The sequence below is a fragment of the Tachyglossus aculeatus genome, chromosome 1 (genome assembly GCF_015852505.1).
Source record: "Tachyglossus aculeatus isolate mTacAcu1 chromosome 1, mTacAcu1.pri, whole genome shotgun sequence".
NCBI lineage: Eukaryota > Metazoa > Chordata > Mammalia > Monotremata > Tachyglossidae > Tachyglossus > Tachyglossus aculeatus.
The window spans coordinates 69,491,635-69,517,689 of NC_052066.1; the positions used below are offsets into that span (position 1 = coordinate 69,491,635).

Sequence of the window (26,055 nt, forward strand, 5' to 3'; positions counted from 1 at the left end):
AAACCTTCTTCAAGTAAACCCCCTTTTTCCTGACTCCCTCTCCCTTCTGCATCAGCTCTGAACTTGGATCTGTCCCCTTTGAGCACTTGATATTCACCCCAGCCCCAGCCCCACAGCGCTTATGTACATATCCATAATTTATTTCTTTATATTATTTCTGACTCTCCCTCTAAACTGTAAGCTCCTTGTGGGCACAGAACTACCAACCCTATTCATTTTTTTATGGTATTAAGTGCTTACTATGTGCCAGGCACTGTATTAAGTGTTGGGGTACATACAAGCTAATCAGGTTGGACCCAATCTCTGTCCCACAGGGGGCTCACAGTGTTAATCCCCATTTTACAGATGAGGTAACTGAGGTACAGGGAAGTGAAGTGACTGGCCCAAGGTCACACAGCAGACAAGTGGCGGAGCCGGGATTAGAACCCAGGTCCTGCTGACCCCCAGGCCCGTGCCTTATTCACGAGGCCACGCTGTTTTTCTTGTTTATTAATAAACACTATTGCTGTGTGTCCTCAGCCCCCAGTTCATACCAACCAGGACCTTCCTGGACCCGGGGAGCCTCGGTGACATGTAGTAAGGTCAAACCACACCTATGATCATTCATTCATTCATTCAATCGTATTTATTGAGCACTTACTGTGTGCAGAGTACTGTACTAAGCGCTTGGGAAGTACAAGTCAGCAAGATATAGAGGAGGTCCCTACCCAACAACAGGCTCACATTCTAGAAGGGGGAGACAGACAACAAAATAAAACATGTAGACAAGTCTTCCTTCTTGTTTTTCACGGGATCACAAATAGTCACTAATAATAATGTTAATAATGATAATGTTGGTATTTGTTAAGCGCTTGCTATGTGCCAAGCACTGTTCTAAGCACTGGGGTTTAGAAGGCAATTAGGTTGTCCCACACAGGGCTCACAGTCTTAATCCCCATTTTACAGAGGAGGTCACTGAGGCACAGAGAAGTGAAGTGACTTGCCCAAAGTCACACAGCTGACAAGCGGCGGAGGTGGGATTAGAACCCAGACCTCTGACTCCCAAGCCCTGGCTCTTGGGCTCACCACACTATATTGTATCTTCTCAGGCATTTAGTACAGTGCTCTGCACATAGTAAGCACTCAATAAATATGATGGAGGGATTGATTGCTGTCAGTCCAGGGGAAAGAGCACAGCTCCAGGGAATCAGGAAACCTGGGCATTAATCCTGGCTCTGTCTCCTAGAACTGGGCTATCAAATGTGAAGCTTCTGTACAAAATCAATCAATCAATCGTATTTATTGAGCACTTACTGTGTGCAGAGCACTGTACTAAGCACTTGGGAAGTACAAGTTGGCAACAGATAGAGACAGTCCCTACCCAACAGTGGGCTCACCTAGGGCATTTTGCAAGTTGGACAGGTACACCCCAAATCCTTAAAAATAGCTGGCTAGTGTGGTGGCAAAGACTAAGTTGGCATGTGACCTGGGGCAAGTCACTTCACTTCACTGGGCCTCGGTTACCTCATCTGTCAAATGGGGATCGAGACCGTCAGCCCCACGTGGGACAGGGACTCTGTCTATCCTGATCAGCTCGCATCTATCCAAGTGCTTAGTACAGTGCCTGGCACATAGTAAGCACTTAACAAATACCATTATTATTATTCTTTCCACTATTAGTTATCCATTATATAATGTTTCCGTTGAATCAATTTCCATGCATCATCGCTTTTGTCTCTGCCTAGTCCCTTTTCTGAAACACACAGGTTTGTGGCATCCCATTTTCAAGATGATTTTCATGACGGAGCTGTAGGGGTTTAGCTCTTTTATTTTTTCTTCTACCACTGCCTCCTTCCCCTCTAATTGTTTTAAGAAGCCTTTCATTGTGTCCCCTTTTTCTCATGTGAACCCTTGGCCCGAGGTAGGGAGGCAAGGGAGCCTGTTAGTAGTAGCAGCAGTCAGAAGATCATAGGTTCTAATCCCAGCTCTGCCACTGGTCTGCTGTGTAACCTTGGGCAAATCTCTTCACTTCTCTGGGCCTCAGTTAACTCATCTGGAAGATGGGGATTGAGACTGTGAGCCCCACATGGGACAGGGATTCATTCATTCATTCATATTTATTGAGCGCTTACTGTGTGCAGAGCACTGTACTAAGCACTTTGGAAGTACAAATCGGCAACATATAGAGACGGTCTCTACCCAACAGTGGGATCACAGTCTAGAAGCAGGGAAGCAGCGTGGCTCAGTGGAAAGAGCACGGGCTTTGGAGTCAGAGGTCATGGGTTCAAATCCCAGCTCCGCCAACTATCAGCTGTGTGACTTTGGGCAAGTCACTTAACTTCTCTGTGCCTCAGTTACCTCATCTGTAAAATGGGGATTAAAACTGTGAGCCCCCCTTGGGACAACCTGATCTCCTTGTAACCTCCCCAGCACTTAGAACAGTGCTTTGCACATAGTAAGCGCTTAACAAATACCATCATTATTATTATTATTATTACCAAGACAATAGGGTGCTGTAGGACAGCACTGGCACTATGCTAGTCATCATCAATGGTATTTATTGAGCACTTACTACCTGGAGAACACTGCACTAAGCACTTGACACCTGTCCACATGTTTCGTTTTGTTGTCTGTCTCCCCCTTCTAGACTGTGAGCCCGTTGTTGGGTGGAGACCGTCTCTGTATGTTGCCAACTTGTACTTCCCAAGCGCTTAGTACAGTGCTCTGCACACAGTAAGCACTCAATAAATATGATTGAATGAATGAATGAATGATAGAGCACAGGCCTGGGAGTCAGAAGGACCTGGGTTCTAATCATTCATTCATTCATTCATTCATTCGTATTTATTGAGTGCTTACTGTGTGCAGAGCACTGTACTAAGCGCTTGGGAGGTACAAGTTTGCAACATATAAAGACGATCCCTACCCAACAGCGGGTTCACAGTCTAGAAGGGGGAGACAGACAACAAAACAAAACATATTAACCAAATAAAATAAATAGAATAAATATGTACAAGTAAAATAAACAAATAAATAGAGTAATAAATCTGTACAAACATATACACACATATACAGGTGCTGTGGGGAGGGGAAGGAGGTAAGGCGGGGGGATGTGGAGGGGGAGTAGGGGGAGAGGAGGGAGGGGGCTCAGTCTGGGAAGGCCTCCTGGAGGAGGTGAGCTCTCAGTAGGGCTTTGAAGGGAGGAAGAGAGCTAGTTTGGCGATGTTAGGAGGGAGGGCATTCCAGGCCAGGGGGATGAAGTGGGCCGGGGGTCGATGGCGGGACAGGCGAGAACGAGGCACGGTGAGGAGATTAGCGGCAGAGGAGTGGAGGGTGCGGGCTGGGTTGGAGAAGGAGAGAAGGGAGGTGAGGTAGGAGGGGGCGAGGGGATGGACAGCCTTGAAGCCCAGGGTGAGGAGTTTTTGCCTGATGCATAGGTTGATTGGTAGCCACTGGAGATTTTTGAGGATGGGAGTAACATGCCCAGAGCGTTTCTGCACAGAGATGATCCGGGCAGTGGCATGAAGTATGGATTGAAGTGGGGAGAAACAGGAGGATGGGAGATTGGAAAGGGGGCTGATGCAGTAATCCAGTCGGGATAGGATGAGAGATTGAACGAGTAGGGTAGCAGTTTGGATGGAGAGGAAAGGGCGGATCTTGGCAATGTTGCGGAGGTGAGACCGGCAGGATTTGGTGATGGATTGGATGTGAGGGGTGAACGAGAGAATGGAGTTGAGGATGACACCAAGGTTGCAGGCTTGTGAGACGGGAAGGATGGTAGTGCCACCAACAGTGATGAGAAAGTCAGGGAGAGGGCAGGGTTTGGGAGGGAAGATAAGGAGTTCAGTCTCAAATTGAGACTAGCTCAATTTGAGCCACCGGGCTCAAATGACATCCAGCAGGATTCACCCACAAGGCCAACTTCATGGGTGGTCCTAGACCTTAACGTTATTTAATAATAATAATAATAATGGCATTTGTTAAGCGCTTACTATGTGCAAAGCACTGTTTTAAGTGCTGGGGGAGATACAAGGTGATCAGGTTGTCCCACACGGGGCTCACAGTCTTCATCCCCATTTTACAGATGAGATAGCTGGGGCTCAGAGAAGTGAAGTGACTTGCCCAAGGTTACACAGCAGACAGGTGGCGGAGCCGGGATTCAAACCTATGGCCTCTGATTCCAAAGCCCTTGCTCTTTCCACCGAGCCACGCTGTTTCTCTTATTTCTGCAGTGGGCCACGATCACCTGGACCCCTTTGGACTTCGGCCATCCAATCAGGGCTCAGGATTTGCCTGCAAGATGCCCAAGATGTTGGAAGAAACCTATGGACCCAAGCGCGCGCGCGCACACACACACACACACACACACACACTATTCCAATGTAACTACAACTGTATGTAACTATATTTTTCCGGAAATTGGATGGCAAATTGTGACCTAGCTGCTTAGGCTATGCCAATGTGGGTCCCCCCGGAGAGAGATCCGTAAAGATGATCGGAATCCATCTTTCAGTATATTGATGGTTGCCACTGCATTCCATCCTGATATGGGCTCTTGTCTTATGCTGTTGAGTCGTCTCCGACACAAAGCCTCGTGCGTCTCCTGCCTCTCCCCATTTCAGTCTATACTTCACTCCGCTGCCTGGATTATCTTTCTACAGAAACGTTCAGGGCATATCACCTCCCTCCTCAAAAATCTCCAGTGGTTGCCTATCCCCCTCTTTATCAAACAAAAACTCCTCACTATTGGCTTTGAAGCACTCCATCAACTTGCCCCCTCCTATCTCACCTCACTCTCCTTCTACAGCCCAGCCTGCACACTCCACTCCTCTGATGCTAACCTTCTCACTGGGCCTCTGTATCGTCTGTCTCACCACCGACCCCTGGCCCACATCCTATCTGTAGCCTGGAGCACCCTCCCTTCTCAAATCTGCCAGACAATTATTCTTCACCACTTCAAAGCATTTCTGAAGGCTCATCTCCTCCAAGAGGCCTTCCCAGACTAAGCCCCACTTTTCATCATCTCCCACTCCCTTCTGCATCACTGTCACCCATCGCCCAGGGGTGGGTTCATTCAGGAATTGGCATGGTGAGAGAGAGACAGAGACAGAGACGGTGCGGGGGGGGGGGCGGTGGCGGGCGGGGAGGCCGGGGATGGAAAGCCTGGGTTTTATATAAAATTTATTCCATGAGGCAAATTGAATTATTTGTTTAGGGGCAATGAATTGAACTTCCCTTTTGGGAGGAATGTGATTAATTGCTAATGTTAGAGCTTCCCTACCAGGAGGAATCCACTTGAGTTACACACCTGTGGGAGAGCCCCTGGCTCCCACCCACGAGTATTTTCCACGTGGGAGGAATCCATTCATGTGTTACATATCCATGATGAAGCACCTGGCTTCCAGCCCCACAAACGTCCAGTGGGACGGGACAGTCCCCCATCCCACTGCTCCTCACTTGGTGCAGGCAGAGCAGGCTTCTAATAGCTCTGAACAGAGGCACTCTGCAGCTGGCTGTTGCAAGTCTCAATCCTCTGCCCAGAGGGTCAGAGGTTGCAGGTATTTATCACCTTTGCCCCTAGGCCATTCCAGCTTCTGGCCTCAGTTTATCCAATCTCTGCGCCCCCCCCTCCTCCATACCTAATTGGATTGGCACGGGGGCGAGGGACACCTTCTGTAGTCCCAGCTTGGGCTGTCAATCTAGCAGTTTTGGTTGTTGGGGCGGTATCCCACCCTCGCTTCCGAGTTCCGCTTGCTGGAGCATTTGACCTTGAGATGGTTGGTTCCCCAGGATCAACTAGGGACAGTCACCCTGACTCTCTCCCTTTGCTCTTCCCCCCTCCCCACCCCCATAGCACTGATGCTAAAATCTGTCATCTTATTTATTTATTGATATTGATGTCTGTCTCTATCCCTCTAGACTGTGAGCTTGTTGTGGGCAGGGACTGTCTCTATTGTTGTATTGTACTTTCCCGAGCGTTCAATACAGTGCTCTGCAAACAGTAAGTGCTTAATAAATATGATTGAATGAACGATTGAATGAACAAATCCACCTACTCATACCATTCGTCATTTATTTCCATTTATTGAGAGCTTGGGAAACTATCAGACTCTTAGGACAGAAAGTAATAGCTAAATAATAATAGTAATAATAATAATAATGACATTTATTAAACACTTACTATGTGCAAAGCACTGTTCTAAGCACTGGGGAGGTTACAAGGTGATCAGGTTGTCCCACGTGGGGCTTCACAGTCTTAATCTTCATTTTACAGATGAGATAACTAAGGCACAGAAAAGTTAAGTGACTTACCCAAAATCACGCAGCTGACAATTGGCGGAGCCGGGATTTGAACCCATGACCTCTGACTCCAAAGCCCACACTCTCTCCACTGAGCCATGCTGCTTCTCTAATAGTAATAATAGTAATAATAATAATAATTATGGTATTGGTTAAGCACTTACTTTGTGCCAGGCGCTGTAGCTACCTTGCCCTCAAGGAGCTTGGAGAGAAGGGGTAGAGGGACACATATCACATATATTCAGTGAAAGCCGGAGGATAAACATATTCTCCAGTTACTCCCTGTCCCGTTCCCGGCTGTATCCAATGTCCTGAGAAGGGGGGACAGGGGAAGGGAGCCAGGGGAAGGGAGTGGTTCTGGGCATCTCGGTTAGCAGGAGAGCCAACCTGCCCACCCACTGGGACTGACTGTCCCACCGTCGACCCCCGGCCCACGTCCTCCCCCTGGCCTGGAATTCCTTCCCTCCACACATCCGCCTAGCTAGCACTCTTCCTCCCTTCAAAGCCCTACTGAGAGCTCACCTCCTCCAGGAGGCCTTCCCAGACTGAGCCCCCTCCTTCCTCTCCTCCTCCTCCCCTTCCCCATCCCCCCACCTTACCTTCTTCCCCTCCCCACAGCACCTCTATATATGTATATATGTTTGTATGTATTTATTATTCTATTTATGTATTTATTTTATTTGTACATATCTATTCTATTTATTTTATTTTGTTCATATGTTTTGTTTTGTTCTCTGTCTCGCCCTTCTAGACTGTGAGCCCGCTGTTGGGTAGGGACCATCTCTATATGTTGCCAACTTGTACTTCCCAAGAGCTTAGTACAGTGTTCTGCACCCAGTAAGCGCTCAATAAATACGATTGAATGAATGAATGAATGAATAAATGAATGAATGAATGAATGAACTGGACCCAGTGTAGACCTGGGAGTCAGAAGGTCATGGGTTCTAATCCTGGCTCTACCACTTGTCTGCTGTGTGACTCTGGGCATGTCACTTCACTTCTCTGGGCCTCAGTTACCTCATCTGGAAAATGGGAATTGAAACTGTGAGCCCCACGTGGGACAGGGACTGGGTCCAACTTGATTCGCTTGCACCCATCCCGGTGCTTAATACAGTGCCTGGCACATGGCACTTTAAAAATACCATTATTATTATTATTATTATTACTAAGCGCTAGGGAAAGTATAATACAGTAGTAAACAGTGCCAATCCATGCCCTCAATGAGCTCACAGTCTAGAGACAAATAAAGAGACATACCTACGAAGAAATACAACTTTTATGGATATGTTCGGCCTGGAGCTAGAAGAGGAGGGAGCAGGTTTGAGGGGGTGGGGAGGCATGGAGCCAGCCTCCCCCCTGCCCCTGGAAATATTTCACCCCCACCCTTCCCTCCCGGTAATCTGAGCCCCTCATTGTGTCCCTCTCGATGACAGCTGAAACTGCTGCGGCCCAGCAGCTGGACCCCGGGCCTGGCTTGAGGAAGAAGAGCCGGGGGGCTGGGAAAGAGGCCGGGGAAGGGGCCGGGGATGGGGTGGAGATATCTACCCCGACCAGGGGAGCCATTCACCCCAGCCTTCCCTCCTTCCTCCCTCCGCTGCCATGGTCTGGCTCCGAGCTCTGCCGCTGCTGCTGGTCGCCTGCATGGGTACCGGGCATGGGGAGCATAAGGGAAGGGGGCACAGGAGCTCAGGGTAATGAGGGAAAGGGGAGTCCAGGGGGCCAAGGAGCCAGAAGGGACATTAGGGAGCAGGTGGGGAATGGGTTGGGACCGTGGGACCTTGCCCCATGGGGCCTCCGGCTGGCACCAGTGCCCAGCTCCGACCTGGCGACCCCCAGCCTGGATCCCTGGTCCTCCCTGGGGGTTCCTCCATCCTAGCCCCCCTGGGGGGTGGTCAGACCCCTGTCTCTCCCCCAGGCTCCCAGGGGCGGAACCAGGAGGAGAGGCTACTCGACGACCTGATGAGGGACTACAACCGGCACCTGAGACCGGCCGAACGGGACTCAGACATCGTGAACGTCAGCCTGAAACTCACCCTCACCAACCTCATCTCCCTGGTGAGCCCTTCCCCGGGGTCGTGGAGGGGCCGGGAGAGGAAGGGATTAATCCCCAGGAGGCTCACATGGACCTTCCCTGCTCTGCCCCTAGAATGAGCGGGAGGAAGCGCTCACCACCAACGTCTGGATAGAGATGGTAAGAGCCCATACCTCCCCTCCCGACACCACCCGACTCCCATAGCCCTTTGTGCTTTTCTGAGGCCGGTCCCTGTTGGGGTTTGCCCAAAGCCAAAGACCCTACAGCCCTTAGGGTCCAGGCATCATCATCATCATGGCTAGTGGATAGAGCACAGTCTTGGGAGTCAAAAGGTCCTGGGTTCTAATCCCAGCTCAGCCACTTGTCTGCCGTGTGACCTTAGGCAAGTCGCTTCACTTCCCCGTGCCTCAGTTACCTCGTCTGTAAAAGGGGGGATTGAGACGGTGAGCCCCAAGTGAGACAGGAACTATGTCCAGCTCGATTTGCTTGTATCTGCCCCAGCCCTTAGTACAGTGCTTGGCACATAGTAAGCACTTAACCGAAACCACAATTATCATTATTATTATTGTCATCATTATTATTATTATATTTGTTAAGCACTTCATTCATTCAATCATATTTATTGAGCTCTTACTGTGTGCCCAGCACCGTGTGTAGCACTTGAGAGAGCACAACAGCAGACTCATTCCTGCCCACAATGAGCTCACAGTCTAGAGGGGGAGGCAGATATTAATATAAATAGATAAATGGATTAAATAAATTAATTAATTAAAGACATATACAGATCTATATGTACGTGCTGTGGGAGTGGGAGGGAGGATGAATGAGGGAGCAAGTAAGAGCGGCACAGAAGGGAGTGGGAGAAGGGGAGATGAGGGCTTAGACAGGGAAGGCCTCTTGCAGGGGAGGTAACTTCAGTAAAGTTATGAAGTTAGAGAAGCAGCATGGCTCAGTGGAAAGAGCACGGGCTTTGGAGTCAGTGGTCATGGGTTCAAATCCTGGCTCTGCCGATTGTCAGCTGTGTGACTTTGGACAAGTCACTTCACTTCTCTGTGCCTCAGTTACCTCATCTGTAAAATGGGCATTGACTGTTGGCTCCCCCGTGGGACAACCTGATCACCTTGTAGCCTCCCCAGCACTTAGAACAGTGCTTTGCACATAGTAAGTGCTTAACAAATGCCATCATTATTATTATCATTATGAAGGTGGAGAGAGTGATTTTGGGATATGCAAAGGTAGGGCGTTCCAGGCCAGAGGCAGGAGGTGTGTGAGAGGTCAGTGATAAGATAGATGCGACTGAGGTACAATGAGTAGGTGGGCATTAGAGAAGCAGCGTGGCTCAGTGGAAAGAGCCCGGGCTTTGGAGTCAGAGGTCATGGGTTCAAATCCCGGCTCCATCACATGTCTGCTGTGTGACACTGGGCAAGTCACTTAACTTCTCGGAGCCTCAGTTACCTCATCTGTAAAATGGGGAGGATGACTGTGAGCCCCATGCGGGACAACCTGATCAACTTATATCCCCCCCAGCGCTTAGAACAGTGCTTTGCACATAGTGAGCACTTAACAAATGCCATTATTATTATTATTATTATTATTATTATTATTATTAGAAGAGCAAAGTTTGCAGGCTGGGTTGTCATAGCAAAGCAGCAAGGTAAGATAAGGTAAGAGGGACCAAGATGACTGAGTTCCTTAAAACCAATGGAAAGGAGTTGAGGAAACTCCTTCTTCTAGACTGTGAGCCCGTTGTTGGGTAGGGGCCGTCTCTATATGTTGCCAACTTGTACTTCCCAAGTGCTTAGTCCAGTGCTCTGCACACGGTAAGCGCTCAATAAATGTGATTGAATGAATTGAATGAATGAATGAAACTGAGAGACGCAGAGAAACGAAGTGACTCGCCCAAGATCACACAGCAGGTACACAGCGGAGACGGGATTAGAACCCAGATCCTCTGTCTCCCAGGTCCTGTGGGTGTGGAGCTCTTTCCACTAGGCCATGCTGCTTTCCCTGGGGAAGGGGTGTGTGAGCGGGGCAGTGAGGGGATGGGTTTCCAGCTGAGAGTGGAGAGAACGAACTAGGGGGTGGGGGGTGACCAGGCCTGTGAGTGGAACAGCAGCTATGGGCACCCCCTTGCCTCCCCCCGCCCCGCCGCCCCCCGTGCAGCAATGGTGTGATTACCGTCTCCGCTGGGACCCCCGGGATTACGAGGACGTGAAAGTGCTGAGGGTGCCATCCACCATGGTCTGGTGGCCGGACGTGGTGCTGGAAAATAAGTGAGGAGGGGCTGAGGGTCGGGTGGGGAGGGGTCGGCCCAGGGATAGAAGGTCGGGGGTCTGGGGCGGTGAAGGGAAATGCCACCTGAGAGAGCTCAGGAAAGTATGGTGAAGAACTAGCGAGTGATTGAGGCGGTGGGGGAGTGGGAATGGAGGCTGACAAGAAGTAGGGAGGGAGGCTGGGAGATGTGAGGATGAAGGGAATTTGGGGGTGGGAGAACTGGGGAGGGAGGCTGGGAGATACATTCACTCATTCATTCATTCATTCACTTGTATTTATTGAGAGCTTACTGTGTGCAAAGCACTGCACTCAGCGCTGGGGAGAGTACAAGGTAACATCAGATACATTCCCTGCCCGCCGTGAGCTCAGGCCTCAGAGGGGGAGATGTAGGATGAAGGATGAATTGGGGGGTGGGAGAACTAGGGAGAGAGGCTGGGTAATACATTCATTCATTCATTCAGTTGTATTTATTGAGCGCTTACTGTGTGCAAAGCACTGCACTCAGCGCTGGGGAGAGTACAAGATGTGAAATACATTCCCTGCCCTTGGTGAGCTCAGGCCTCAGAGGGGGGAGATGTGGGATGAAGGATTAAGGGAATTGGGGGGTGGGAGAAGTGGGGAGGGAGGCTGGGTGATACATTCACTCATTCATTCATTCAGTTGTATTTATTGAGCGCTTACTGTGTGCAAAGCACTGCACTCAGCTCTGGGGAGAGTACAAGATAACATCAAATACATTCCCTGCTCACAGTGAGCTCAGGCCTCAGAGGGGGAGATGTGGGATGAAGGATAAAGGGAATTTGGGGCTGGGAGAACTGGGGAGGGAGGCTAGGTGATAAATTCATTCATTCATTCGTTCAGTTGTATTTATTGAGCGCTTACTGTGTGCAAAGCACTGCACTCAGTTCTGGGGAGAGTACAAGATAACATCAGATATATTCCCTGCTCACGGTGAGCTCAGGCCTCAGAGGGGGAGATGTGGGATGAAGGATGAAGGAAATCTGGGGGTGGGAGAACTGGGGAGGGAGGCTGGGCGATATATTCACTCATTCATTCATTCAGTTGTATTTATTGAGCGCTTATTGTGTGCAAAGCACTGCACTCAGCTCTGAAGAGAGTACAAGATAACATCAGATACATTCCCTGCCCACAGTGAGCTCAGGACTTAGAGGGGAAGATGTGGGACGAAGGAAATCTGGGGGTGGAAGAACTGGGGAGGGAGGCTGAGAGATGGGGGAATGAAGGAAAATTGAAGGTGGGAGAACTGGGGAGGGAAGCTGGGAGATGTGGAGATGAAGGCAATTGGGGTGGGGGTTGGGAAAGGCCGATAAGACCACCTGAAGGATGAGGGAAGGAGTCTGGAGGAGAAGCTGAAAGGGAGGGCGGGGATTGTCTACTTCGGGGTCACACAGACCCTGAGGACACTCCAGGTCAGAGTCCCAAGGGGGAGGGCCTGTCGGGTCAGGGTTTGAACCGATCAGGGATGCCGTGCCTGGCTGACCCATGCCCCCGGGGCTCTTCGCGCACCAGCGTGGATGGCATCTTCGAGGTAGCCCTGTATTGCAACCTGCTGGTGTCTCCTGACGGCTGCATCTACTGGCTGCCACCGGCCATCTTCCGCTCTTCCTGCCCCGTCACCGTCACCTACTTTCCCTTCGACTGGCAGAACTGCTCCCTCGTTTTCCAGTGAGAACCGCGAGCCGGGCGACGAGGGGGAGGGAGGGGCAGAGGGAATCCAGGGACTTGGGCGGAAGCGAGCCATCCAGAAGATGGGGCCGGTGTGTGGGTGCGTGTCCACTGGCCGGGACACAAGCCCACAGATTGATATCCAGACATAATCGCAGCCTTTAGTGTGTGCCACGGGCCTACTCAGACAAGAGTCAGTCAATCAGGGACTTGGCTTTCTCCCTTCCGCTGCTTCTCCCCCATCTTCCCCGGCCACCAGATCCCAGACCTACAGCGCCAATGAGATCGACTTGCAGCTGAGCCAGGAAGACGGCCAAACCATCGAGTGGATCTTCATTGACCCCGAAGCCTTCACTGGTAACCCTTTTTCTCCGGGTCTCGACTCCAGACAACTCCAGAGAAGCAGCGTGGCTCAGTGGAAAGAGCGCGGGCTTGGGAGTCAGAGGTCACGGGTTCCAATCCTGGCTCCACCACTTATCAGCTGTGTGACTTTGGGCAAGTCACTTCACTTCTCTGGGCCTCAGCGACCTCATCTGGGAAACTGGGATGAAGACCGTGAGCCTCATGTGGGACAACCTGATTATCTTGTATCTCCCCCAGCGCTTAGAACAGTGCTTGGCACATAGTAAGAGCTTAACAAATACCAAAATTATTATTATTATTATTAACTCCCCTTCCCCTCTGTGCTCAGGAGAAATGTGGCATAGTGGATAGAGCCCAGGCCTGTGAGTCAGAAGGTCATGGGTTCTAATTCCGGCTCAGCCACTTGTCTGCCGTGTGACCTTAGGCAAGTCACTTCACTTCTCCGTTCCTCAGTTACCTCGTCTGCTAAAGGGGGGATTGAGATGGTGAGCCCCAAGTGAGACAGGAACTGTTCCAACTCGATTTGCTTCTTTCTACCTCAGTGCTTAGTACAGTACCTGGCACATAGTAAGCGCTTAATAAATACCATCAAAATTATTATGTGGGACAGAGATCTCATAAAAGGCCATCCATCCCTGTGCCTGGTACATAATAATAATAATAATAATAATAATAATAATAATAATATTTGTTTAACGTTTACTATGTGCGAAGCACTGTTCTAAGTGCTGGGGTAGATACAGAGTAATCAGGTTGTCCCTCATGGGGCTCATGGTCTTAATCCCCATCATACAGTTGAGGTAACTGAGGCAAAGAGAAATTAAGTGGCTTGCTGTAGGTCACACAGCAGACAAGTGGCAGAGCCGAAATTAGAACCCACATCCTCCAGCTCCCAAGCCCGGGCTGTTGCCACCAGGCCACGCTGCTTCCCACAGAGTCAGTGCTTAACAAACACCACCATTATTATGATCAACTTCCAGTCAATTGCCATCTTCCTCTGAGCGGCATTTCCTTTTCATCCCCTGCCTCCTCTCCTGGCACAGAGAACGGCGAATGGGCCATCAAGCACCGCCCAGCCAAGAAGCTGTTGGATCCACGGGTGTCCCCGGATGAGCCCGGGCACCAGAGGGTGGTTTTCTACCTGCTGATCCAGCGGAAGCCCCTCTTCTACGTCATTAACATCATTGCCCCCTGTGTGCTCATCTCCTCGGTCGCCATCCTCATCTACTTCCTGCCTGCCAAGGGTAACGCGCCTACTACGGGACCGCACGCTCCCAGGGGCCATCGACACCATCATCAGACAGGATACTGGAGGCGGTTCTGACCCTGGGGAAGAGCTCTCAGCTGCCACAAGGGTTAGGGGGCCCATCTTCCACGACAACTCAACCCATCAATCAAGGAGTGGTATTTATTGAGTGCTGACTGGGTGCAGAGCACTGTACTATGTGCTTGGAAGAGCAGGGCCTAGTGGATAGCACACCGGTCTGGGGATCAGAAGGACCTCTGCCGCTAATCTCCTCACAGTGCCTCGTTCTCGCCTGTCCCGCCATCGACCCCCGACCCACGTCCTCCCCCGGGCCTGGAATGCTCTCCCTCCCAACATCCGCCAAGCTAGCTCTCTTCCTCCCTTCAAGGCCCTACTGAGAGCTCACCTCCTCCAGGAGGCCTTCCCAGACAGAGCCCCTTCCTTCCTCTCCCCCTCGTCCCCCTCTCCATCCCCCCCATCTTACCTCCTTCCCTTCTCCATAGCACCTGTATATATGTACATATGTTTGTACATATTTATTACTCTATTTATTTACTTATTTATTTTACTTGTACCTATCTATTCTATTTATTTTATTTTGTTAGTATGTTTGGTTTTGTTCTCTGTCTCCCCCTTCTAGACTGTGAGCCCACTGTTGGGTAGGGACTGTTTCTATATGTTGCCAGCTTGTACTTCCCAAGGGCTTAGTACAGTGCTCTGCACACAGTAAGCGCTCAATAAATACGATTGATTGATTGATTGACCTGGGTTCTAATCCCTGCACCCCCGACTTGTTCATTCATTCATTCAATCAGATTCATTGAGTGCTCACTGTGTGCAGAGCACTGTACTGCAGCGAGGCTTGGTGGAAAGAGCACGGGCTTTGGAGTCAGAGGTCAGGGGTTCACATCCCGGCTCCACCAACTGTCAGCTGTGTGACTTTGGGCAAGTCACTTAACTTCTCTGGGCCTCAGTTCCCTCACCTGTAAAATGGGGATTAAGACTGTGAGCCCCCCGTGGGACAACCTGATCACTTTGTAACCAGCCCAGTGCTTAGAACAGTGCTTTGCACATAGTAAGTGCTTAATAAATGCCATTATTATTATTATTATTATTACTGAGTGCTTGGGAAGTATGATTCAGCAACGAATAGAGACAATCCCTACCCATAGTGGGCTCACAGTCTAGAAGGTGGGGAGCCAGACATCGAAACAAGTCTGCTGTGTGACCTTGGGCAAGCCACTTCACTTCTCTATGCCTCTGTTACCTCACCTGTAAAATGGGGATTCAGGATGTGAGCCCCATGTGGGACAGGGACTGTGTGCAATCCAATTTTCTGGAATCCACCCCAGCGCTTAGAAAGGGCCTGGCATATAGTAAGTGCTTAACGAATATCACTATTGTTATTACTATTATTAAAATGCAACAGAGCTAGTAGATAAGTTCCCAACCCTCCAGGAGCTAACCATCCAGAGGGGAAGATGGATGTTAATATAAATCGATAATTTATAGATATGTACGTAAGTGCCATGGGGCTGAGGGAGGGGCGAATCCTCAGGGCTCCCTGGGGCCGGGGCCGGCAACTTCTTCTTCCAGACATCATCAGCTGGGTTCAATCAATCAATCAATCAATCAATTGTATTTATTGAGCGCTTACTGTGTGTAGAGCACTGGACTAAGCGCTTGGGAAGTACAAGTTGGCAACATATAGAGATGGTCCCTACCCAACAGTGGGCTCACAGTCTAGGGTTCCAGGCATTATCAGTTCCTTGTAATCAGTTTGGGGGAGGCGGTTGGGAAGCGGGTCCGGTCCTGACCCTCCTGAGTTGGTCTTTTCCCCTGGCACAGCTGGTGGTCAGAAGTGCACCGTCTCCATCAACGTGCTGCTCGCCCAGACCGTCTTTCTCTTCCTCGTCGCCAAGAAGGTGCCGGAGACCTCCCAGGCCGTGCCACTCATCAGCAAGTATGGGGATCCCCCTTCCACCACCCCTCTAACCGAGGCTCCTCTCAGAGACATGGGCAGGAGGGCCCTGGTAATGGGGGACAGCTGGAGCCAGGGAGTCTGAGCGCTTAGAACGGTGCTTAGCATCATCATCATCAATCGTATTTATTGAGCCCTTACTATGTGCAGAGCACTGTACTAAGCGCTTGGGAAGTACAAATTGGCAACATATAGAGACAGTCCCTACCCAACAGTGGGCAGGCGCTTCACAAATACCACAGTTATTATTATTAGACTGTCAGCTCTTTGTGGGCAGGAAATGTGTCTGTTCTATTGTTAGAACTGTAATTTATTATTCGTATTGATGTCTGTCTCCCCCACCCCCGTAGGCTGTAAGCTCGTCGTGGGCAGGGATTGTGTCTGTTTATTGTCATATTGTCCCCTCCCAAGCGCTTAGAACAGTGTTCTGCACACATTAAGTGCTCGATAAATATGATTGAATGAATGAATTGCCCCACCCCTCCACTTCGTCTCCTTCCTTCCCTCCCCCCATCCTTGCAGGTACCTGACCTTCCTTCTGGTGGTGACCATTCTCATCGTGGTGAACGCTGTGATTGTGCTCAACGTCTCTCTCCGGACGCCCCACACCCACGCCATGGCCCGAGGAGTCCGCAAGGTGGGATGCGTTCCCCATCCCTCAGCCTGTGAGCTTGCCGTTTCCCCACAGCCTCCTTTTTATTGGGCTTGGGGCCACCTCTGATTCTCCTCAGAGCTCCCAGACCAGACCGGTGCCCTTCCCTTGCTGCCTAAACCCTTCCCCACCTCCCTCCTGCCTCTCCGTCTTTCCAGGGCTCATTGCTGCCCATGCGCCTAGTTTGTACATATTTATTACTCTATTTATTTATTTTACTTATACATATCTATTCTATTTATTTTATTTTGTCAGTATGTTTGGTTTTGTTCTCTGTCTCCCCCTTTTAGACTGTGAGCCCACTGTTGGGTAGGGACCGTCTCTCTATGTTGCCAACTTGTACTTCCCAAGCGCTTAGTACAGTGCTCTGCACACAGTAAGCGCTCAATAAATACGATTGATTGATTCCAAGATCCAGAGGACTTGGGTTATAATCCTGGCTCTGCCACTTGTCTGCAGGGTGACCTCGGGCAAGTCAATTCACTTCATACCTCAGTTATCTCATTTGTAAAATGGAGATTAAGACTGTGAGGCCTATGTGGGACAGGAACTGTGTCCAATCTGATTATCTTGTGTCTACCCCAGCACTTAATAATAATAATAATGAATAATTATGGTATTTGTTAAGCGCTCATTATGTGCCAAGCACTGTTCTAAGCCCTGGGATAAAGGTTGTCCCATGTGGGACTGGCAGTCTCCAATCCCCATTTTACAGATGAGGTAACTGAGGTACAGAGAAGGTAAGTGACTTGTCCCAGGTCACACAGCAGACAGGTTGTGGAGCCAGAATTAGAACATTCTAATGTTCTCATGTAACGTTCTAATGTAACATTAGCACATCTTCTGACTCTCAAGCCTTTGCTCTTGCCAATAATACAGTGTACTACTTGAGGTAGCAACTTGCCTGTATAGTATAGTACATACTGCCAGAAGTATAGTAAGAGCTTAATATATACCCGTTGTTGGGTAGGGACTATTTCTATCTGTTGCCGAATTGTACTTTCCAAGCGCTTAGTCCAGTGTTTGGCACACAGTAAGCACTCAATAAATATGATTGAATTGAATGCATGAATATACCAAAAAAAAATGATTCCCAGCCAAGGAGGCCCTAACCCATCTGATACTCCTTTATGGCAATAGGCTCACTCCCATTCCAGCTCCCCCAAGACTTGTTCTTGGTCCTGGGCCCAGGAAGCCCACCGCCCCCCAGGCCGAAGAACATGCCCTTCCTCATCCTCCGACTCTCTCCTAGGTGTTCTTGCTGCTGCTGCCCCGCCTCCTGAGGATGCACGTGCGACCCCTGGCCCCTCTAGTCCCCCAGGACTCGCCACCTCCACCCCGGACTACCTCACCAGAGCGAGCAGAGGGGTCCGGGGACGAGGCCGCCCTGTGGATGCCACGGAGCGAACTCGTTTTCCAGCGGCGGAAAGAGCGGGATGGGCTGGTGAAGGCTGCGCTGGAGAGAATCGGTGAGGCGGGCAAGGGGTGGGTGGGGAGTGGGAGAAGAGAGAAGGTGGAAGTTATGCCTCCCTCCCGAGCCTTCCAGAAACCCCTGGAGGCTCGTGGGTGTCATGCCTGAAGATGCAGCGTAGCTCAGTGGAAAGAGCCCGGGCTTTGGAGTCAGAGGTCATGGGTTCGAATCCCGGCTCCACCACAAGTCTGCTGCGTGACCTTGGGCAAGTCACTTAACTTCTCTGAGCCGCAGTTACCTCATCTGTAAAAATGGGGATTAAGACTGTGAGCCCCACGTGGGACAACTTGATCACATTGTATCCCCCCCTCAGCGCTTAGAACAGTGCTTTGCACATAGTAAGTGCTTAACAAATGCCATCATCATCATTATTATTATTATTATTGTTATTATTATTATTATTATTATGCCCACTGCATGTAAGTAGTCACCGATAAAAGTTCCAGGCCAGGGGAGAGTGCCCTCATCCTCAGGTTGGCACCAGTTTCTCCCATGTCTGCTCTATCAATCAATCGTATTTATTGAGCGCTTACTGTGTGCAGAGCACTGTATTATCATTATTACTGATGGCATTTATTAAGCGCTTACTATGTGCAAAGCACTGTTCTAAGCGCTGGGAAGGATACAAGGTGATCAGGTGGTCCCTCGTGGGGCTCACAGTTTTAGTCCCCATTTTCCAGATGCGGGAACTGAGGCCCAGAGAAGTGAAGTGACTTGCCCAAAGTGACACAGCTGACAATGGGCAGAACCGGGATTTGAACCCATGACCTCTGACTCCAAAGCCCGGGCTCTTTCCTACTGAGCCACGCTGCTTCTTCTAAGCAGCGTACTAAGCGCTTAAGACTGTAAGCTCGTTGTGGGCAGGGAATGCATCCGTTTATTGTTACATTGTACTCTCCCAAACGCTTAGAACAGTGGTCTGCACACGGTAAGCGCTCAATTAATACGATTGACTGACGGACTGATCACACTTCTGCCCCAACCCCATCTTCCTGCCCACCTCTCCTACTTTCCTGCTTCTTCTGCCAGGGAATGGGCTGGAGTACGGACAGAGCCAGGAGTTGTGCGTCAGCCTGAAAAGGGCAGCTCCCGCCATTCAGGCCTGCGTGGAAGCCTGCAAGCTCATTGCCCGCGCCCGATGTCAGCAAAACCAGTTTGACAATGTGAGCAGGTGCAGGGGACTGGGGGTGGGAGTGTGACGGGGGGAGACCAAACTGGGCGGCTGGAAACCTCATCCTGAAGCGAACTGGAGACCGCAAGCTCATTACGGGCAGGGAACCTGTCTGTTCATTGCTATATTGGACTCTCCCAAGCGCTTAGTGCAGTGCTCTGCACACATAAAGCGCTCAATAAATACGATTGACTGACTGTGGTATCCATTCAGCCGCATTTATTGGGCACTTATCGTGTGTAAACCACTGCGTTAAGCACTTGTGCTCTCCCAGGTGCTCAGTACATTGTCGAAGCAGCATAGCTTAGTGGACAGAGCACAGGCCTGAGGGTCAGAAGGTCGTGGGTTCTAATCCTGGCTCCGCCACTTCATTCAGTCGTATTTATTGAGTGCTGACTGTGTGCAGAGCACTGTACTAAGCGCTTGTCTGCTGTGTGGCCTTGGGCAAGTCACTTCACCTCTCTGGGCCTCAGTTACCTCATCTATAAAATGGGGATTGAGACTGGGAGCTCCACATGGGACAACCTGATCACCTTGTATCCTCCCCAGTGCTTAGAACAGTGCTTTGCACATAATAAGCACTGAACAAATGTCATTATTATTATTCATCCATTCATTCATTCAATCGTATTTATTGAGCGCTTACTGTGTGCAGAGCACTGTACTAAGCGCTTGGGAAGTACAAGTCGGTAACATATAGAGACAGTCTCTATCCAACAATAGTCTAGAAGGGGGAGACAGACAACAAAACAAAACATGTAGACAGGTGTCAAAACCGTCAGAACAAATAGAATTATAGCTATATGCACATCATTAACAAAATTAATAGAATAGTAAATATGTACAAGTAAAATAGAGTAATAAATCTGTACAAATATATATACAAATGCTGTGGGGAGGGGAAGGAAGTAGGGCGGGGGGGACTGTGGGACGGGGACTGTGTCCAACCTGATTATCTTGTATCTACTCCAGCGCTTAGAAGAGTGCACAGAGTCAGCACTTAACAAATACCATAGTAATAATTATTATTATTACAATGCTCTGCACACAGTGTGTGCTCAATGAATACCATTGATTGATGAATTGATTGGCTAAGGAGTGGGGTCGGCCAAAGGACTGTTAGGGCAGAAAAATTCAGGACGTTGGGGGGAGAAGGGCAGAGAATTTGGTGTGACCCTGGCCTTGACCTCCCCCATGTTTATTTGTCCCTTCCCCGCAGGAGAATGAAGAATGGATCCTGGTGGGCAGAGTGCTGGATCGGGTTTGCTTTCTAGCTATGGTCTTGCTTTTCTTCTGTGGCACCGTTGGCATTTTCCTTATGGCCCATTACAACCAAGTTCCCGAACTCCCATTTCCCGGGGATCCCCACACCTACTTGCCCTAATACTACAAGCACGGCTGGCTCTGGAGGCTGGGAGACCCTGGGGACCCCCAACATACCTGTGGCTGAGGGGGTGGTCCGGAGAAACGCACCCTGTACCCCAAAGCTGCATCTCAGACTCTGACTTCCTATCCTGATCCTGGGAACCGAGGTTGGGTCATCGCTGAGGACTGCATGTTGACCCACTTGGGACCCTTGGTGGTCTGCGATCCGAGCTCAAAAATTGAATAAAAATTGGGGAAAATAAAGAGACAGGTATGAGCAACTGGTTTGGCTGTTGGTAATGGAATAGTGGAAATGATGATGATGATATTAACAATTGTTAAAAGCTTACTATGTGCCAAACGCAGAACTAAGTGCTGGAATAATAATAATAATTGCATTTGTTAAGTGCTTACTATGTGCCAAGCACTGTTCTAAGCATTGGAGCACTGTTCTAAGAGCTGGAGCATTGTTCTAAGACAATCAGCTACAGGGGACTAATAGTCTAATAGGAAGGAAAACAGTTCTATGGTTGAGGAAACTGAGGCCCAGAGAATAATAATTATAATAATGATGGCATTTGTTAAGTGCTTACTATGTGCCAGGCACTGTTCTAAGCACTGGGGTAGATACAAGGTAATCAGGTTGTCCCACATGGGGCTCACAGTCTTAATCCCCATTTTACAGATGAGGTAACCTAGGCACAGAGAAGTTAAATGACTTGCCCCAAATCACACAGCTGACAAGTGGTGGAGCCGGGATTAGAACCCATGACCTCTGACTCCCAAACCCGTGCTCTTTCCACTAAGCCACGCTGCTTCTCTGAAGTGAAGTGACTTGCCCAAAGTCACCCAGCAGGCAATTGGCAGGGCTGGGATTAAAATCCAGGTCCTCTGACTCTCAGGCCCATACTCTTTCCATCATATCTATAAATCCTATATTATAAATTACTTATAGTAATGCCTGTCACCTCTTCCAGACTGTAAGCTCACTGGGGGCAGGAAATGTATCTACCGTTGGTTGAATTGTACTCTCCCAAGCACTTAGTGCAGTGCTCTGCACGTAGTGAGTGCTCAATAAATACCATTGAGGACGATGATGATGATGATGACGAGGCCATGCTTCTTCCCCTGGATTAATTCTAGAGGCACTGGAGACCTTGGGAAGGAAAAGACGTAGCCTTCTCACTCTGATATCGACAAGTTTTCCTCAACTCCTCAGTCAATATTTCAGAGGCCCTGCCATGACCCCAGCTTTTCCTTCATCGAGGTTTCTCCTGACCTGATTCTGCCATCTGCTTAAGCCAGGGGCTGATTTTCCCTCCGATGAGATTTGACCCAAAACTTTGAGCTGTTGGGGTGAGGGTGTCTTATCAGATTTATCAAGCAGCCACTGCCCTCTTCTTCTTGTTAGAATATCATGTCACCGAGAAGGACACCGAGAAGGCTCCCAGACTGAGCCCCCTTTTTCCTCTCCTCCACCCCATTCCCCCGGCCCTACCTCCTTCCCATTCCCACAGCACCTGTATCTATGTTTGTACAGATTTATTACTCTATTTATTTTACTTGTACATATTTACTATTCTATTTATCTTGTTAATAATGCATCTAGCTTTATTTCTATTTGTTCTGATGACTTGACACCTGTCCACATGTTTTGTTTTGTTTGTCTCCCCCTTCTAGACTGTGAGCCCGTTGTTGGGTAGGGACTGTCTCTATATGTTGCCAACTGGTACTTCTCAAGCACTTAGTGCAGTGCTCCACACACAGTAAGTGCTCAATAAATACGATTGAATGAATGAATGAATGAATGAAAGGACAGTAGCTGTGCTCTAGAAGACAACACAGGTAGCAGAAGATTACAGCAGGAGAGACCATGCATTTGGACATAGTTAGATCCTCCATAACTTATTTGTCCTTGGCTCAAAAAGCGTGCAGTGACATTTAAATATCACAAAGATGCACTGTATGATATGAGGACTGAACTGAAATGCAAAATATAGAATACAGATGGAGTAAGGAAAAAAATCGATGTTGATATGGAACAGATTGAAGTACCTATGGCTTTAAAGTGGACTGAAAAGGTTCTTTTCGACTGGAAATAATTTCTACAGATAATTTATTCAATCCTGAGAGAGCAGTTAGACCAACTCTAAAAAAGAATCTATTTTTATGGTATTGGTTAAGCACTTACTATGTTCCAGGCACTGTACTAAGTGGCTGGAGTAGATGCAAGCCAATTTGGTTGGACACAGTCCATATTCATTCATTCATTCAATCGTATTTATTGAGCGCTTTCTGTGTGCAGAGCACTGGACTAAGCACTTGGGAAGTACAAATTGGCAACATATAGAGACAGTCCCTACCCAACAACGGGCTCACAGTCTAGAAGGGGGAGACAGACAGCAAAACAAAACATGTAGACAGGTGTCAAAACCTTCAGAATAAATAGAATTATAGCTATACGCACATCATTAATAAAATAAATAGAGTGGTAAATATGTACAAGTAAAATAAATAGAGTAATAAATCTGTACAAACATATAAACAGGTGCTGTGGGGAGGGGAAGGAGGTAGGGCGGGGGGGGTGATGGGGAGGAGGTGAGGAAAAAGGGGGCTCAGTCTGGGAAGGCCTCCTGGAGAAGGTGAGCTCTCAGTAGGGCTTTGAAGTGAGGAAGAGAGCTAGCTTGGTGGATGTGTGGAAGGAGGGCATTCCAGGCCCGGGGAAGGACATGGGCTGGGGGTCGACAGTGGAACAAGCGAGGACGAGGCCCGGTGAGGAGGTTAGCAGCAGCAAAGGAGTGGAAGGTGTGGGCTGGGCTGGAGAAGGAGAGAAGGGAGGTGAGGTAGGAGGGGGCGAGAGGATGGAGAGCCTTGAAGCCATATCCAACATGGGACTCACAGTTTTAATCTCCATTTTACAGTGAAGTAACTGAAGCAGAGACAAGTGAAGTTACTTGCCCAAGGTCACAGAGCACACAAGTGCCAGAGACAGAATTAAAACCCAGGTCCTTCCGGCTCTCAGGCTCATGCAAGTTGCCAGATTCCAAAACATCATAATCAACCGAAGGCATTTATTGAGCGCTTACTGTGCACAGGGCATGGCACTAAAGGCTTAGCACTGTAATAAGCACTTATCACTGTATTAAGGAAAGAAACACCTTCATTATTTATCAACATCATTTAATTTTTTTGTGTCTGTGGCATTTGTTAAACACTTTACTATGTGCCAGGCACTGTTCTAAATGCTAGGGTAGATATAAAGTAATCAGGATGGACACAGTCCCTGTACCACATGGGGCTCACAGACTTAATCCCCATTTTACAGGTGAGAAACTGAGGCACAGAGAAGTTAAGCGACTTGCCCAAGGTCACATAAGCAGACAAGTAGATGAGCTGGAATTAGACACCAGGTCCTTCTGATTCCCAGGCCCGTGCTCTGTCCAGAAGGCCTTGCTATCACCTGATCCATTTTGCTGGAGCGTTGAATTGGGCCCTTGGAGGACGCACAAAAGAAGTAAAAGATAAAATATTTGCCGCCAAAGACTTTCAAGCTCAAGGTGGAAGGAGTAGACATAAATGGAAAAACGAACCATAGGTGCGTGAGAAAATAGATTTAAATAATAAACACACGTGAATAAATCAACCTAGAGCAAATAAAGATGTGGTTTTAATCTATCACAATTTAACGAGAGTAATTATAACTTGGGTCAAAGATTTTAGGACTATTGCTAACCAAAAAGACAATGAGATCTTTGAACAATTCAAATTGCACATAAGATGAGGCAGAAGATGAAATTCTGCATTGTCTCTAACAGTGTTAATTCAAATCAGAGATGCAACTTTTGTAGATTCCTTCATTGGAGATTAAAGTTACTAGAATAAAAATGTAGATATAGGAAAAAACTACTGGAAGTACTTCTAGAATAATAATAATAATAATAATAATAATAATAATAATAATAATAATAATAATAGTATTTGTTAAGCCCTTACTATGTGCCAAGCACTGTTCTAAGCATTGGGGTAGATACAAGGTAATCAGGTTGTCCCATGTGGGGCTCACAGTCTTCATCCCCATTTTACAGACGAGGTAACTGAGGTCCAGAGAAGTTAAGTGACTTGCCCAAAGTCACATAGCTGATAAGTGGTAGAGCCAGGATTAGAACTCACGACCTCTGACTCCAAAGCCCGTGCTCTTTCCACTAAGCCACGTTGCTTCTTAAAGCAAATAGAAACTGTTAAGTATCTGAAGTACATTAATGACTTATGTAAATAAAGGGAAGAAATAATAGATGAGGTTCTATGGTAACAGTCAGCCAGAATTTGGTTGAGGTGAATCAAAAATAATAGGAAAACTTGTATTTTAGTTATTAATTGGTATTCAAACTTTCCAGAATTTGCATTATCAACTCACACCAAAACATCAAAAGCAATAATTAGATTTGCTCCTTGTGGGCTGGGAACATAACTACCAACTGTGTTGGATTGTACTCTCCCAAGTGTTCAGTATAGTGCTCTGCACAGAGTAAGTGCTCAATATCCATCAATCAATTATATTGCTCCCTTAATTCATCCCCCTCCCTTCCCCAGATAATAATAATGATGGTATTTGTTAAGTGCTTACTATGTGCCAAGTACTGTTCTAAGCACTGGGATAGAGACAAGATCATCAGGTTGTCCCACGTGGGGCTCACAGTCTTCATTCCCATATTACAGATGAGGGAACTGGGGCGCAGAGAATCAATCAATCAATCAATCAATCATATTTATTGAGCGCTTACTGTGTGCAGAGCACTGTACTAAGCGCTTGGGAAGTGAAGTGACTTGCCCAAAGTCACACAGCTGACAAGTGGTAGAGCCAGGATTAGAACCCACGACCTCTGGCTCCCAAGCCCGGGCTCTTTCCCCTGAGCCATGCTAAAGCACTTATGTACATATCTGTAATTTATTTATTCCTATTAATGTCTGTCTTCCCCTCTAGACTGTAAGCTCGTTGTGGGCAGGGAGTGTGTCTGTTTATTGTTGAACTGTACTCTCCTAAGTGCTTAGTACAGTGCTCCGCACACAGTAAGCGCTCAATATATACAACTCAATGAATGAATGAACAAATGAATTTAAGGAGCTTAAAGTCTAGAGGGGGAGACCGACATTAATAAAAATAAATAATGTATATAATAATAATAATAATGCCATTTGTTAAGTGCTTACTATGTGCCAGACACCGTTCTAAGCACTGGGGTAGAAACAAGGTAAACGGGTTGTCCCACATGGGGCTCAGTCTTAATCCCCATTTTACAGATGAGGGAACTGAGGCACAGAGAAGTTAAGTGGCTTGCTCAAGGTCACAGAGCAGACAAGTGGGATTAGAACCCACAACCTCTGACTCCCAAGCCTGTAATCTTGCCACTAGGCCACGTTGCTTGATGTGAGGCTGAGGGAGGGATGAATAAAGGATGCAAATCCAAATGCTAATAAATGCCACTGATTGATTTGGCCCTGTATACTACCCAACGTCATGATGGATAATGGGCCTTA

General features: G+C 48.4%; 1 protein-coding gene across 1 annotated transcript; it reads left to right on the forward strand.

Annotated features, from left to right (window-relative positions):
* The first annotated feature begins 7,878 nt into the window (after window positions 1–7,878).
* CHRNG (cholinergic receptor nicotinic gamma subunit) lies at window positions 7,879–20,539 on the forward strand. The gene is made up of 12 exons (XM_038745228.1): window positions 7,879–7,924; window positions 8,195–8,334; window positions 8,426–8,470; window positions 10,475–10,584; window positions 12,116–12,271; window positions 12,531–12,628; window positions 13,678–13,878; window positions 15,729–15,843; window positions 16,384–16,498; window positions 17,766–17,982; window positions 19,014–19,147; window positions 20,375–20,539. The coding sequence occupies exons 1-12, from the start codon at window positions 7,879–7,881 to the stop codon at window positions 20,537–20,539; spliced, it is 1,542 nt and encodes a 513-aa protein (XP_038601156.1).
* Window positions 20,540–26,055: the final 5,516 nt, after the last annotated feature.